This window comes from Ornithodoros turicata, chromosome 2 (genome assembly GCF_037126465.1).
Source record: "Ornithodoros turicata isolate Travis chromosome 2, ASM3712646v1, whole genome shotgun sequence".
NCBI lineage: Eukaryota > Metazoa > Arthropoda > Arachnida > Ixodida > Argasidae > Ornithodoros > Ornithodoros turicata.
In genome coordinates, this window is record NC_088202.1 from 62,432,005 (window position 1) to 62,448,753 (window position 16,749).

At 46.0% G+C, this 16,749-nt stretch overlaps 1 protein-coding gene across 1 annotated transcript in view; it reads right to left on the reverse strand.

Moving 5' to 3' along the window:
• The window catches only part of LOC135383612 (phospholipase A2 hemilipin-like), a 77,659-nt gene that overhangs the window by 49,586 nt on the left and 11,324 nt on the right, over positions 1–16,749 (reverse strand). Inside the window, exons 2-3 of the mRNA XM_064613003.1 lie at positions 2,151–2,215; positions 1,973–2,079 (exon numbers count right to left, since the gene is read on the reverse strand). Coding sequence (XP_064469073.1) covers positions 1,973–2,079; positions 2,151–2,215 — 172 coding nt within the window. The remainder of the gene's footprint in view (positions 1–1,972; positions 2,080–2,150; positions 2,216–16,749) is intronic.

Consider the following 16,749-nt stretch of genomic DNA (forward strand, 5'->3'; position numbering starts at 1 on the left):
TTCGGCTATTTTTTCCGATGGGAGAGCTCCTGAATATCCCTGTCAATTATCATTAATTTGACTAAATTAGACACGCTCTTCACATTGGTGGGGTAAAAAAATGACCTTTACTAGGAAAATTTCCGACATAAGCTCGCAAAAATTGACATAATTAAACTTACATCACACGACGTTCACATGAGGAGGTGTCAAAAACCCAGTAAGAACAAATGCCATTGACCGCATGACTCTAGGTGGTGTAGTTTTTTATTATAATTCAATGACACGTTTTCTGGGACACCCTGTATACTGGACCAAACTGGAAACCTCCATTCGCACTTTACGTTCCAAGCAGCTGTATGGTCCACGCGCACACATTTTTCTCCTCTACCCTACTTTTCTTCCCTTTTCTTCTTCTCTTTTGCCTTTCACCTCCTCCTCCACTGATGTCCAAGGATATGGGAAACGCTATGCAGCCTCTTTGCAGTTTCATTTCATTTCCGTTGACTGTGCAAGTAAATGAAGCGTTTTGCACCACCACAACGTGGTCTGAAATTTGTAAGCCCAGGGTGAGAGGAAATAAAGAAAACAGGTTGCGGTTTCGTTTCGCAATTTCCGCCTATTGTCGGTAGGCTATAACATGTCGGCACCAACTTGTTTCAACCGCGTCGTGTCCAACCTAGTTTTTTTGTGTTACGAGAGATTTCGTTTATTATATGCGCAAGCATTGCAGAAATCACACGAAACGACTGGTGACTAACTCTTCGCACGACAACAACACAGCACGGAACAGCAACAGATCAAAGAAGAAGTTCAGGAGACAGCTGGACAGCCTGTGCGTATTCAAAAGCCGCGCCACTAATTGTTCCGTCTGGCTGAGCGCGATATGCGTGTTTACACTGTTGGACTTGGCATGGGTGAGCACGAGCGGTCATATGTTTGCAAAATATTTCGCTTGACCGTCGCGCGCCAAGACAAAAAATAAATAAATAAATAAAATAAATAAATAACACAAAAAGAAGACGTTACATCAGCGGTACTGCATTTTCAAGCAAGCGCCTAAATGTTGTGAAGCAGTGACTGCGCGAACCATTTCGCTCGCCGCTGCATCCATCGACTGTAGACGACGAAGTGCCGGCTATGATGCGCCGCCTTAACTACAAAGTTCCAAACACTACAGGATCGAATCATCTTTTTTTTTTCATTCGGTTGGCGTCAATCACCCAACTGACTTTCGGGCTTCATTATACTTATGTGCTTACCTTACGCAGAAAGAATGCATTCGCGTGCGATACTTCAAAGATACTTATATGCATGTCTTCTTCAAATAAACTTATGGAAATTGTTGCTTCTTCAGCATGTTAGTTACGAAAAGGATTCTTAAGCCATGGGTTACTCACGAGTTCTTCCGCATGATCACAAATAAGCATCGTACATACCTGATGTTCCTAAAGAGTAAACATCTGTGAGATTTGGCAGATTCCCAGAAACTTCAAAATTGTGTAAATAATGGTACCAAAAACCTAAAAATAACCATTACACCATCATCTCGCGTCGGCAGGCAGACGGGAAGTAAGGTTTTAGCTGTGCGCACATGCCCGATGTACCCGAAGATCATCATAACGAATGCCGTTCTCCGGTGGCCGGCTATATATATACTTTTTTCAATCGCGTGCTTTGTCACGGAAACGGAAAAGTATGCACTTCCTTTCTCCACGGTAAAACGTACTTCAAAAACCGGCGAAGGGAGAAACGGGCGAAGTCGAGAGCGAGGGAGGAGCTCGCCCAGCGCGCGATCTTCAGCGTGCAATAATTTCGTAACGCGGGATCGCAAAAACATAAGGTTTTCATGTGCATGTTTAGCAGATATAAATCAATATTTGCAACTGGTTTCACAACCCCTTTAACAAGAAAACATCCGATACTACTCTTCACTGACTCTTACTACCGACTCTTCATATATTTCACATAACAAACCACTATGCACACTTACGTTTTTATAAGATATCGTGCGATGTCTTCGGGGGATTTCTTAGAATACTTATCAAACAGGTTCCAGAACGTACCATTTGACGAATTGTTCGACGTGTCTGCTCCATCCTGAAAATGTACTGAAGGGCATTTTAAATTCTCTCCCTTATTTCCTTGCCTATGAGATTCAGTCAACTTACCACAATAATGAAGAACCAAACAAACCATAAGAAATTGAGGCACATCCGTATCGTCATAGAGCGACCTGCGCAAGATATGCACTGTTATGCGTTTTTGGGTGTTATCAGGAGCAAATACAATGGAAATTTCGTAAGTTCGAGACGCAGGCGAGATTGCGGCGATGTGTGCACGGGAAAAGAAAACAACAGCCGTACTGTTTTTCTTCAATACAATAAAGCTGTCCTTCATGAACCTGGCCTTGGAGGGGCAAAACAAAAGATATATTTAATTTAATTCGTTTTCAATGCCCGCATGTTGCAGGTGTTCCCTCAGGCACTATCCGCAGGCCTCGTTTCTAATGGTCAAACTTTAATGGCGCAAACTGCTTGTTTCCTTTGTGTAAGGAGGTTGTGAAGGAATTACCAGATAATTTGCAAACATTCAAGCTGGGCGGCACCCATCAGATGTTTGCTGCTCCATTTCTTGGAAGCGTTTCAACGATGCACACGTAAAATAAATTGAACACACACACATGAAAATGCATATGCACAGACGACTCAAATTATGATTTTACTCGCATATGCTTAATCGTATTGCATGTTAATGCCAGAATATCTTGAGAGGGTATACGAATTGAAAAGGTACAAGAATAAGAGTTAAAGCGAGAAGGAGAGAAACAAAACAACATGCATACATATAAAAACACACATGCAATAAACCGCTCATATGATTTATTCACATCCGTACTCGTATAGCTTTTTAATGCGGTTGTCTAATCAGTGTCATTCTGCCAGCAACGTATGTCTAGTAAGAGAGGTGCCCGTGGTCCAGATTAGCAAGGACCCTTTAAAGGAGCAATGAGATTACATTTAACATTGCTCGAAGCCTTGCATAGTGTCTTATGCTGCCCATCAGGAGTCACCACGCAAAATATTTTCGTTCTGCGGTGTATTATAGGTGCCCAATTAAATGAAAAAAACGGACGTAGAAAGCAGCCCCAGACGGCCAACACGGTCATCCTGTGACGTGGAAAGTCCCCCTACCTTTATCCTTTTTTCTTAATTGAGTTTGAGCATAGGAAAAAAAGCGGAAGGTATTGAATTCGTTCGTCACCGTTTTTCTTAATTCTTCTTTCCTCATGCATCGCGTATACGCGCTTGAGCTGTGCCGCTTTACGCCATGACTCACGTGCCGGGAAGCCTATTTATAACTGCTAGCCAGATAGAGGTGTGTGCCGATGCCGCTTTAGTCGGCGGCGGCGTTGGATCCATTCTGGGCTTGGAAGCGGCTATTTGAATCAGCGCGCCGGCGGCATCGTCATCGGCGGCGGCGTTTAGCGCAAACCGGCGGCGTGCTCATCCGCGCGTTAACCAACGGCATTTTAGCGATACCGTTTGTCTCACGATGGTTCCCCTTTCAGTTCCTTTTCTCTGTACAGTACATTTTAGACTACACATTAGTAACATAACGCTTAAAAAGCAAACGAGCTGGTGTCATACACCCAACGGTTTGTAACTCAACGTGAAGACTGATTAGGAAGATTACCCAAATGAAACTAGTTCACTGTCTTCATACTTAACGAACTGTACTATGAAATACAGCCTCGTTCTGGTATTTCCAATACATGACGTACATTGTCATGCGGTTCTACGCCCCGTTGAGTTGTTAGAGCCTGACTAAATGTGTTTCCGAGTGCGAGTTTACCATTAGTTTTGAGACTTAATGCCGTTCACTCGAACGTCTCTCCTCCTAGATAGCTTCTGCTTGAAGCTACAAACTGTATTTATTTATTGGTTTTACGCGCCCGCCAACAGCATAAGCCCCAAATAGAGGTGCACGAAAAAGAAGGTTAAAGGTACTGTAAAGCAGTAGACAAGCATGATATGCCGGTGATGTGACTAGAGACTTTGTTGCTTCTAAATACCATGTGCGGAACCGAAGAACCGACAACGCGCTATAAATATTTTTAATTTGCCATGAAAGATGCGGCGTAGTGGAGCGGTGCGACGCCTGGTGTCAAACAACCCCCTGTACAGCGGGCAACACTGAAAATTGGTATTACACACTATGACATCGGAACTTCGTTATTTTAGTAACCATATTATTAGTTTTCCTGTTTACGTATGCAATCTGAAACCCCTGTTATCAGTTTAACCTGTTAACCCCTGTTTTTGCGCAGTAACCCAGTGCTGGCCGCTGTTCGATGGAGGCTCTCTCTGCTGCGCCTGCGCGCTCCTTTTGTTCGCGGCCTCTTTCGAACGAACAAACTCTCTCTGTGAACCTCTGTGAACAAACAAGTCCCGACGCTGTCTGGCTTCTTGAACGTCTGACACATTTTTTTTCAACGGCTCAGCATTTCATTTCAATTCGCTTATCTGTTTATACTCAGATGTGGATCGTTGTGTGAATTGCAGGGGCGGATTTTATGGTGGATTGTGGTGGATTGTTATGTCGGGCCCAGTGTTATACGCATGCAATGTGGTTGCCGCCGTATGTGTCAGAAGTACGGATTCATTTCGAATACCTAGTACAGTGTTGCCCATAATCTTTAATTGTAATTTACTAATTAACTGCACCGTCGATTGGAATGAAACTTACACAGTTTTTGTCCTGGTGGCTTATACTATCGAATAGCCACACTAAATGACATTTGATCGGTGCTGCTTTACAGTACCTTTAACTTATTGAACAAGGGAGAACTTATGTTCTGAGGCTGCCTTGGAAGTCGCTGAGGAGGTGTGTTAGCTTAGCTCAATTGGTAGAGCCCTGGACCGGCAATCCAGAAGATGTGGGTTCAAGTCCTACAGCTGGCTAACCTTTTCAGTGACTTTCTTGTTTCAAGGTTAACTTACAAGAATAATAAAATATTATAAAGAGGATAAGAATAAAAAAAACAAAAGTCAGCAAAAATGTCCACACTAGTATTTCGAATGTCATTAAAGCAACACTACATGCGAGCCAAAGGAGAAGACGAGTGACAAAAACGTGGATAAAAGGTAGGATGAACTCTACAATGTATAGATGGCGCATGAAAATCTACACTCGCTAACAGTGAAGTAGCATCTATTTTGCCATGCACGACATGGAACAAGAAAGTCATATCGTCAATACACCGACATTGTTTCAGTGATGTCATCTTAAGCTTCGCAAAGAGGTGGTTATATTCACAAAACATTTTCTTTGTGAGTACCGATCGTAGATGATTCGCACAAACTTCTTTTGCACATTTTCGAGGCGATCTGAGAGTGTGTGTTGGAGAGACAGTTCCAAACGACAACAAGCAGACAACAGTGCGAAAGTTTCTAAAATTCTTAGATATACGACAAATGAAGCCGATCATCCTCATTGTGGAGCAATACAGGGATGACACATGGTTGTTGAAATTCAACGCCGGATCGAAAATGGCCCCAAGGTCACGAATGGTTTCCACTCTCTCTATTTGGACGCCTTTTATGTCATAATCAAAGAGTAATGTTTATTGTTTTATTGTATAAGATAAAACTTGTTTTTTTTTTATCATTTAGAGACATGCCGCTTAAGTAACTTCAGTCACTGATTGCAGTTATGTCTTCCTGAATGGACAGGTGATCGCCGTAGCAAGGTATGGAACGAAAAATCTTAACGTCATCAGCAAACATTAACAATTGGCAATATTTCACGACACCGGCAACATCAAAAATAAAAGTGAAACTAGGTTACTTCCTTGCGGTGCTCCAGACACAGACTCAAACGGAACGGAAAATGTTCCGGCAACTCGTACCACGTTCCTCCTTCCGAACAGGTAATTTTTCAACCATTGACAATATCTATTACACAATCCAAGCTGACAAACCTTTGAAAGCAACGGCTTATGATTAACTCGAAACTCGACCCTAAATACCACACATTTGATGACAGTGCTTCAATGTAGCAACCTCTCCAGAATTATATATTGAAAGAACACAAAATTGATGCAACTCAGAGTTATTGAAGGCAAAATGACAGGTAGCAAGCAATTTCAAATGGCAAATGCAAAACGTGCACAAAACAGATTACGCAGAACTCATGCTGCAGACCAGAGTGTACACAATATACAGACCCATTAAACCACACTACATAATTCTGCATAACTTCATGACATGCAAACGAGGCAAAAAAAAACAAAAAACAAAGAAAAACACCATGACCAACACATGCACTGCGAACCTCCCTCTCCTAAGAGGATACAGCCATGAAGTCGCATTAAAACTCCAGCGCGAAACATGCTTCAGATCCAAGGGCGTAGACACACAGCAAACACGCAATTGGCAACATTTCCTGAGCACAGGAGCCTGTTTGTCTCTGGCTATTGCCTTGCCGAGGCACTCCTTGCAGAAGTACTTCTTGTAGAAGTACTGTTCTTGACTCTTGACGAGGTAGGCGAGTTCGGACCTTCCTTTCGATGTTTCCGTCAATGTATGGTCACCAGACCACCCTCCTGGGCACTGCATTCATGCGGATAGTATGTGGATGTAGGCTATGAAATAACCCCAGCACATGATTCCTTGCTTACGTCGGAATGACAAATCTACACCCTAAGGAGCGAGCCTCTGTACTCTAACAGCTTATGTTGTCGTTTGACGAATAGCTTAAGTCTTCTGGCAGCTTCTCTCAAGGCCATTTTGTCACCGTCCAATGCCAAACCACAAATGGTTGATTTCGGGTGCACTGAGCTATCACTGGAGCGTCCCAAAAAATATCCGGTGTTGCCTCCAGCATTTCAATCTGCGCAAGTATTTTGTCCGCACAACTGTCTTGTGCCACTAAGGGTGGCCTACTGCATTCCTCAGGTGACGTGCTGCTCCTCGTAGAAACCGATTGTAAACATTCAGAGTTCCCAGGAATGCCTGCGGTTCTCTTCTTCCCCTTAGACTCATGTGCTTATAGGTAGTCTTCACCTTGCTATCGTTGTTGACCTTCTATCCCAGTAATATGACTTCATGCATCACAAGGGCCACTCCTCCAGGTGCAGCCTACTACTGTTGTAATAACTAAAGGCTCCCTTCTCGGGATTTGAGCGTTAGCAATTCTATACCAAAGGATCCACTTTTGGGTGAGACGGAGAGTAAGTGACCACAACAACACAGCTCATAACAATAGGAACTCTTTATTAACAAGCCCGTTCTCAATATAATCAACGTCTGGACCTTGGGTGCGCTCTGGACTCACCTAGTACAACTTGGTTCCGACAATTGCTTGTGCCGTCCACGTAGTTGTCCTTCTCGATTAATGATTTACATTTTCATCACTTTCTGTGAAGACTCGGAGGCCGGTGTCCATGTCCGGAAGGGGCCGCACGTCGCAAGTCGGGGTTGTGGAGCCTCGTGGGCACCTCCGGTAACTGGGAGGCCGATCTTCCTCCTCACAACAAGATTTTTCTCTGTGGCCCAGAAAACTGTGTCAGCCATCCTTCGCGGTCGGCTTTTGTAGAGACCGTCGGACGCGGTTGACCTTCTCGGTTCTTCTAGCCCATTTTCCCAAAATTCCCCTTGCAGTAGCTGTTACATGTATCGTTGGAAACTTCCAGCTCCCACAGCTATTCCAAACTGCAGATGTGCCATTCTGAGTCCACAGTGTGCAGCAATCGTTAGCAGGTCAGCAGTCTTATTGTCCACGGTCGCTTGCTGATTGCGCTTGTTGCAAACCGAGCTTGGAAAACCTGGGAAAACAGGTATCATTGCAAAATTTTCCTTATGAGTGGGAAGGGATACCTTTCTAACCAGAGTTCGAGGTAACTCGTTACTGTAACTAAGTTTTTTTTTTTTTTGTAACTTGTAACTTAACTCGGTACTTCTGCGCAGTGGTAACTTTCAGAGGAACTCGTTCCTTTTTCAGGTAACTTTTCCAAAGTAAGTTAAGTTAAGTTCCAAGTTACTTTTAATTCGCTTTTCACTCACGTCCACATATTTTCTTGGTTTCTCTCCGGTTCCTTCATGGCATTTTTTCCCCATAAAACATGATATTCAATCAATGACAGTATTTTATTCAGGGAGTAAGAACCGCTGCCATTGAAATGAAGCTGAAGCATTGTACGCCCACCGGGAGTAAAGATGCATAGTTTAGACCTCTACCAGAGAAACGTCATCATGACGCTGGTAGACAGACTGACACCGAAACAAATCGGAAGGAGAGGGCTGGGTTCCACGAACGGGTCAGTACGGATGAACATATGCGTCGCCGTTAGAAGATCCAGCGGGACGAAAGGGGTGTATGAGGTTAAAGAACGTGGGGGCACTGGGCGCAGTGTGCGGAAGACACGGTGTAGCCGACGAGCAAACAGGGTGGGGTCATACGGGCCGGGGGTGTCGAGGAAGGATTCACCGGAAAGGCGGAGGCGCGGCCGTGCACCAGGTTGGCAGGACTACAACCGTCGTCGGACTCGAATGCAGCACGTAGGCCGAGTTGAGCCAGCGGTTAGTGGCCCAGTGCTCGCGGTCTTCTGATGCCATGAGGTCGGTCTTTAGGTGGCAGTGAAAACGCTCCACGACACTATTAGATGGCGGCAGTGGTAGGATGTCGTGCGTATGCGGGAGGTGCCATGGAGCCGTGTGAGAGCGGACAATAACTTGTTCTCAAATTGGCGACCTCTATCTGTGGTAACCTGGGCGGATACTCCACCCATATGGCTCGGAACGTGGCAGCGACGGTTACGGCAGACATGTCGGGCTTTGGGCAGGCTTCCAGCCACCGAGTGTATCGGCCCACTCCTGTGAACGGGTAGCGGAAACCAGACGACGGTGGAAGGGGGCCGACGATGTCGATCCGGGAAGCGGATTTTCTGGTGCGGCGATATTGTGTGCCGGTGCACATTGGATCGCTGGCATGGAATACACGAATGGGTCCAGGCTCTGACGTCAGCGTTTATAGGTGGCGAAACGAAGCGAGCGGTCACCATGCGCTGGGTGGCACGAATACGGGGTGGGCTAGGTCGTGAACCGCAGCAAAGGCCGCGCTGCGGTAGGGCGCGGGGACGAAAGGCATTGGCTCAGCCCGAGTGGTGTCGCATCACATGGTTGAGCGAGAGACGAGTATGGCGAGGTCGATGAACCTGAGCGAGGATGTGCCACGCCGACGAAGCTGCAGAAGTTCGTCGTCAGTGGCCTGAGCAGCAGCGATTGCCTCGGGAGTTCGCGGCTGCACGATTGAAGAGACGCTCGCAATTCGAATGAGGGCAACTGCAAGAGACTTTGCGGCGCCAGGGACGTGCTGAATGTCCGTGCAAAACTCGGAGGTATAGGCGAGGTGCTAGATTTCCCGTGCGAGAACGGCTGCTCGTCGACCGGAACGCGTGCGTAACCGTGCATTCACAAGAGCGTGTTTTCTGACGGCGCAGCGACTGAAGGAGCGAGAGGGGTAAATGGTAAGGCGCTGAGGCTACGCCCTTTTGGAATGCCTACACAGATAGTGTTCCAATGTGCTGTCGGCTCAGATGCTGGGGAAGCCGGGGATAACGTTCATGCTGCGGTTGAACGTTGCAGCATTAATTTTATGTGCACGGCGCTTGGTACACAATGGACGAAAGACAGCGAAAATTTGTGGCCCTTGCTTTTCTGATTGACGATTGTGAATGCTGCCACGAAAAGAAAAAGCGGTTAAAGAAGCTATGGACGAATGAATGGGTGCTGAGGAAAGGGTACGGTCTGCAAAATAGCCTTCTACGGGAACTGCGACACGAGGACCCATTTGTCTACCGCAAGGTTTTGAGAATCGATGCGGCCACTTTTAAATACATTCTGCTCCGCATAGCAAAGCGCAGAAGGAGAGTATAGAGGCCAATATGCAGGACAGTATACCGTAACCCGTCTGCAACAGGTTCGTTCGAATTATGTGCGCTTAAACATGCCTCTAAATGCATAAAACGTTCGTAAATAAGAGTGAGCGGGAAAGAGTGTAGGAGAGAGTACTGTGAAAGCTGTGCGTCGTCGTTTTTTACCGTGACTCCGCAGCAGTCTGACGGAGTTGAGTGTGGTGTAAAGCAGAGACGGCTGTGGCGTAAAGGTCGCACCTTTCGAACACAGTAAAAACAGCTTCACCGCATAGCAGGTTCTGCGCCAATCATTGCCGTGAATGATAGGGTTCTCACTTCTGATTGGAGGACAAAGTGGAGCGTACACCTTTTTGTGTCAATTGTGTGTGTGTCTTTGGTGGTCCCTCTGCCGCACGTTCCGCTAAAGCAAGAAACCTTGTCCTCTTTCTGCAGAAGGGAGGTCTTGCTCAACGGCCCATCTAATACTTTGCTCTCCCCGACGAACTCATGCACCCTCAACGCATCTCCACCCTTCATACTCTATCCTCCATCCGTCTTGCTTTTTTTTTTTTTGCGAGCTTGGCTAGCTATGGTAGCTTCCAATTCCTGCGTTTCATTGGCCCCATTGCTTTAGGCGTTGGACAGGTCATGTTTTTGTGTCTGCTACTCATTCCCAGTAAAACGTTCATCGCGTATACCTGCGGCATAGCGAGGCAGAGTTCACACCCACACAAACAACCCTTATGATCTTTCCTGTTTCTTTTCTTTTTCTCTTCTTTTTTTTTGGTGGGGGTACGTTACCGTCCCATACATACATATAAAATTATGGAACAAAACGAAATTCACGAATTGGCACTTTTTGCATATCGCGTTACATAGGAAGCTCCCCTAGTGACTAATTATGAAATAATGTCATGACAAAGCGAGAGAAGTTACGCCATCACGTAAGTGTTGCATCTTCAGCACTATAGCTTTATCCAGTGTAAAGCACATTACTCTAAAGCGCTGTGGCAGTTCCCAAACTGTGTGGCCGCGATGAATGGGAAACACGTAAGAATAGTGAAACCGCGGAAAACTGACTCCCTTTATTACAACTGATCGTTCTCGTTGGTGCTTGTCAGAACACGATGTATGCACACAGTGGCCTCCCGCGAATGCACTGCATGACGTGATGATGACCCCGGGGTGCTACCGTGTAGGCTTGTGTAATGACAGCCCTAAAATATTGTACCATTACATGGTTAATTTATGATGCCAGACAACTATGAATATGCGTGACCCCACAGTGGCCGGCTTGGGGATAAAATTTTGCCCCCCTTTGTCTTACCCGGCGTGCGATACTGCTCACACATTTCTCGTTTTTAAACCAAACTGCTAGCGTCCTGAGCCGACACCTTTTGGTTTGGAACGCGAATGCTGTCAACTCGTCATTATTAATTAACAGCAACTGATACAACGACTGCGCCGTGAATATGGGGACCCAAAAAGTGTTTTGATGTACACATCTACCGTTGCTTCGACATCCGGGTGTCTCTTTTCCATTTCAAGAGCGATCTTTCCCCACATGGCATGTTTCCTTGGTACATTTCGGTTTTGCTCATCGGCAAGCTTCCACAAGATCAGGTGTTGCTCTACCTGGTGTATTAGATCAAAAATAATAGAGCTTGTAACATTGGCAACAGAGGGTGGCTTTCTTTTCGCTCCGTCTTCCTTCTGCGCGTCAGTCGTCAGATTCTGTGCCCCGCGAACAAACTATCCGTGTGGTTCTTTCTGATGGACGGAGCTGCTGAGCGCAGTGATGTTGCACAAGGCTCTTTGATATCTCGCCAAAAATACAATAAAAACGTGCGCGCTTCATAGATTCTGCTGTGCGATAAGCTCCGCCCGCGACCCAATGGTTGGATGATTGCGTGATTATGCTGATACCTCCTTCTCCTCCTTCAGTCGCTGCGCAGTCAGAAAAGGCGCTCGTGTGAATATACCGTGGCTGGAGTGGAACATCTGCATAAAATAAGGGCAGCTATGGCTATGGGCAGCATTTGATAGGGAAACATGTTGAATAGTGTTAGACACTTTACGCACCCATGAAGCCACGTGATGGAAATGCCTGCCTTATTTTGGAGACACAGCACCCCGGGATTTTCTGTCGCCTTCCTCGTCCAAGCCGACCCCACACCCACCAAACCACAAAACCAAACCAAACAAAATTTGAGCAGGCAGTGAAGCAAAGCTTGCTACAAAAGATTTCTTGCTGTATTCCTTGAGCAGTCTTTGGACCGAGTTGCCTCCAATTTCAATTTTGTGATCTTGCAACTTACTGAGGGTTCAGGGGATTCAGGGAAATGTTAGTGTGCAGTGCTGTGATTTTGTTGAAACCTTTGAGCTTATTTCACTGTTTTGCAATATACATGCATTAAGCATAACATGCTTGCTTAGCTTGTGTGCTGATACTCCCTGCAAACATGCAGAATTAGCATAGGTGAAGTAGGTCATAATATTTTAAAATCCCAGTCGTCCGTAACAAAGCATTTGCTGTAAGGTGATTAGATGAGTTTGGATTGTGCACCACAGTGCAGTGTTATGATGAATCATTCTGACCTTCCGTTCCTGAAACACGTTATCAGTTTTATACTTTACCTGTTTCTGTCAGGGCACTGCCGCATATAAGAAGGTGTGTATTACGTTAAGCGCCGCATATTCACTTCTAATAGTTCTTCATTTAAGCACAACGGTTCAAACAGATGGTGATCGCCAATGCAGCTGACCTCCGCGCTGAAGCACATCCCCCGAACTTTATTTACAGAGCTGCAGCACATGAACTCGTCTTCATGTTCGGGTCTGCAGCAGCCGCAGTCACACCTGCAATATCAAGGTAGATACGCAGTGTTCCTTACAAGGACAAACAAAGCAATGCCGCGTACCTGAATTCGTTTCTCGGTTCTTCAACTGGGACTATGCTGTTCACGTGAGGCTCTTCCTCAGCGCTCCGTTAAGTGATCGCAAGGGGCAGCGGGTCCCCATGAAAAGGGTCGTCGTCCGTGTTGGTCTCAAGGAACCAGTCAGTCTCAAAGTTGTCAATGTACGGCTCGTCACTTTGGGAATCGTGCACAAACTCGGCGTTCGAGTCCGGAGAACGTTCTACGTCCGACATTATATATATGCCCGCTTTCGGAACGTCATTGTAAGGTGCGCAGAGAGATGTCGCGTGATTGGCTATGGAGCGGTGGCTACGGCTTCTTCCCGTAAAAGCCGACAACATCCGAAGAGCTGTGGTATTTGCGCGCGCTTTGTTACTTCCAGAAGGTACCTCGTCAACCTGTGTCTTCGAGCGTATTGAAGTTTTCGTACCGAAATTGCCGTATTTCTTTCGGGTTCCATTTCGTGGGTCCTGTGTACTTCAGGCATGGCGTACTCGTGTTGTGCTCCAGGCTGTAGGAACCGCTCGGGAACAAACCCCAACGTAACCTATCATGCATTTCCTGTTGACGCGAGGCTACTGAAGCTATGGGTGGAAGCAGTGAACAGGGAGTCATGGCAGCCATGTAAGAGCAGCAGATTGTGCTCGGACCACTTCGCAGATGATTGCTACGAGGACAGCGTTCGTCTCATGCCCATTCTCGGCATTCCGCAAACGGGAAGGAGGAAACGGCTGAAACCTGGTTCAGTGCCTAGCCTATTCGCGCCATTGGCGACTGAACAAAGGGAAGCGGGGGTATGTATCTACTGATAATTTTGTTACTGCTTCTTTCTGACGAGGACACTTTTCCAGTCCCGACACGAAGCCCCTCACAGTGCTGACCCTGGCACATGTGCGGTAGGTGCCTATGGGGAGGTGACGGCAAGTCAACTGGAGGCAACACACGAAGGAGATGGAGCATCTGAAGTCACGCGTTCCACGCGAAACTTTGGCTGTCAAGTGACCAGCCCGTCCACCTGCACAGGTGTCTGGACATGCAACGAGGAAGCGAATGGATCGATACAAGGTAGCCCTCTGTTGTGAGTAGTGCAGGTCTATTTTTTTTCTCTCTGAACAGAAGAAATAAGCCAGGAATACAGAGAGCTGCCTCATGAATTCCTGGAACCCATCCGGTCTTCAACCCCGTTCCCTGCACCAGAAGATCCATGCTCTCAAGAAATCGATGAGTGCTTCATCGAAGACGAAATGTATGCATTATAGCACTGTTGGCTCCTATGTACTGCACGACAAGGGCTGCATACCTTGAGCTTTAGGGAACAAGACGACACGAGAAGCTGTCAACTACTTCTGGTGTCGTTTTGTTCCCTCAGACTCAAGGTATGCTACCCTCATTGAACTTCTACCAGCTAGCTTGCCTGCTCACCCTTTTATTTCATCTCGACTATGACCTATTTTGCTTAATCTCTTCAACAAGCTGTCATGTTGTCAAAACAGGGTCGCATCATGTGGCACGTCTGGCATGGATATGTCGCTTGCAACCGAAGACGATGATGATGAAGAATGGTATGTTTTACCATGTTTTCACTGGGTTGTTATTACTCACTGAGCTAAAATTACAGCAAGGTTGCTGCAAAATTAATTTGGAGGCTTTGTCGTGACTATTGGGTTTGGGTTTTGCACAGTTCTAAAGCTCTGGATAAACGTTACGGCAAAAGCTAGCTCAACAATAAAACCTGATTTCTCCCAGAACTTAGTCTGATGCTAATTTCCCCCTTAATTTGCATGAAATTTTTACGTGAAGTTATTGACCTGATTTTTACCCTCCAAATTTGAGGGGGAAAATAAATTAATAAAACTCGATAACTTCAGGGTATTTTCCACAATATTTTTATTGCATCACGCAGTCATCCTGGTATTTTTGTGAATTAAACAGAAATGGTAGGGTGTTCCATTTTACATGAACCCCATTGTTAAAAAATAATGTTGCATTGAATCACAATAGGACAACTTGCATAATGTCACAAATAGCCTGTACTGTTTTAGTGTATTTTCTGTTTCACTGTTACCTAATTATTTGAGATTAATTCTGTAACTTTTTAATTCTAATGTAACGATTGACTTGGCTCCGCCGCGTGACAAGTGCATCTGACTGTGGTTTCTCTCTGCCGCTTTACGAATGAAAGCAGAAGGTGGTAACATACCCTTACACTTGTGTAGGGCATTATCCTGTACATTATTCATTCTATATTCAATAATATTTAGCGAGATGTGCCGCACTCTGCCAATTGCAAGCTCTTTTCAACAGATCACATGGCTTATGGGCGTGAAATTACAGCACATTGATGCGCTGCCTGACTTCTTTTTTAATTTACATAGGCTCGACCCAAAGGATACTTCGTACCGCCCAGATGAAGCTTCTGGAGGCGACATGTATGAATCTAATTTTGATTTAAAAGTCTGGGGTTTACACGACTTTCCTGTTGCAGGTCGTTCAACATTGTGGAAGAGCCAGAAGTTCGGACTGCAGAAGAACCAAAGTATGTTGTCTTTGAGTCCTGTCTCAAGCAGTTGCTCCAAAGGTGCCCGCAGTGCTCAGCCCCAGACGGTGAAGTTTCCCTTAGCTGCATTGGCACTATGGTGAAGGCAACTATCAGCTGTCCAAACTCCCACATCACAAAGTGGTGCAGCCAGCCATCGATCCAAGGGAAACCGCTTGGGAACATTCTATTGTGCTGTGCAATATTTTTTTCTGGTGGCGGTCCAACACAACTGCTTCGAATGTTCTCCTTCATGAGCATTAGAACCATACAGAAGACACAGTTCTTCAAGTTCTAGCGTTGGTACATGCTGCCTGCTGTTACTGAGGTCTGAATTCACGATTTTAGATATTGTCTAGAATTTATATTGAGCACATGTACAAACTCTTAGTTTTCAATGCTACTGGTACTGAATCGATTTGTTTTTGATCACTTGTGGAGGTGTGGCAGTTAGAACAATCACAGCTGCTGCAACAGTTGAAGGGAAGGGAGCTATGCCTAGCCGGTAATGCTAGGGCCGATTCACCTGGTCATTCAGCTGACTCCGGCACGTATTCACTGCTGGAAACTGACGTCAACCGAATTATCCATGTGGAGCTTCTCAAGGTATTATATGTTATGAGAGTAGCCACATCTATGCAATCGCTTGTGTACAATGCGCAATTATTTTAATCGCAGTCCACCAAAGTTTGTTCCAGCAACCGCATGGAGAGGGAAGGCTTGGAGCGAGCCCTGGCATTCCTCTACCAGCAGGATGTGTCCATCTCTATGCTTGTCACTGACAGGCACACTGAGGTGAAAGCATTTATGACGCGGGCCTACCCTACCATAAGACATCGGTTTGATGTGTGGCATGTTTCCAAAGGTAATACACATGGTCTTCCCTTGCTATGGGGAAACAAAATCTGTGCAGGATAAACCTTTCAGGACTTTCTCTGCATAAAAAAGAAACTGGTTGCAGCAGCTGCGGGTAAAAGGCACAGCGTTATTCAGAAATGGTGCCCAACCATCGTGCGCCATCTTTACTGGTGTGCACGTACCAGCAACGACGATGGAGCCTTGGTGCTAGCAAAGTGGAGGACCATACTGCGACATGTGCTAGATATACACGAGCACACACACTCTCTGCACCCAAAGTGTGGCATGGCGACTTAGGGGAACGTCTGTGGCTGGAGGAGGGTAAGCTTGCTTTCAGCGTGTTTTGGGCTCAGCTACAGCTGCTTTACACTACAAGTGTGTCGAGTTGTACATTGCTTTCTGATTACCACGGACAGACACCTATGAGAAGCTGAAAGGTATCGTGGCATCACCACATCTGCTAAAGGACGTGCCTCAGCTATCTCCCGACAGACAAACATTTGGCCTCGAGTCGTTCCACGGGCTGATCATCCACTTTGCTC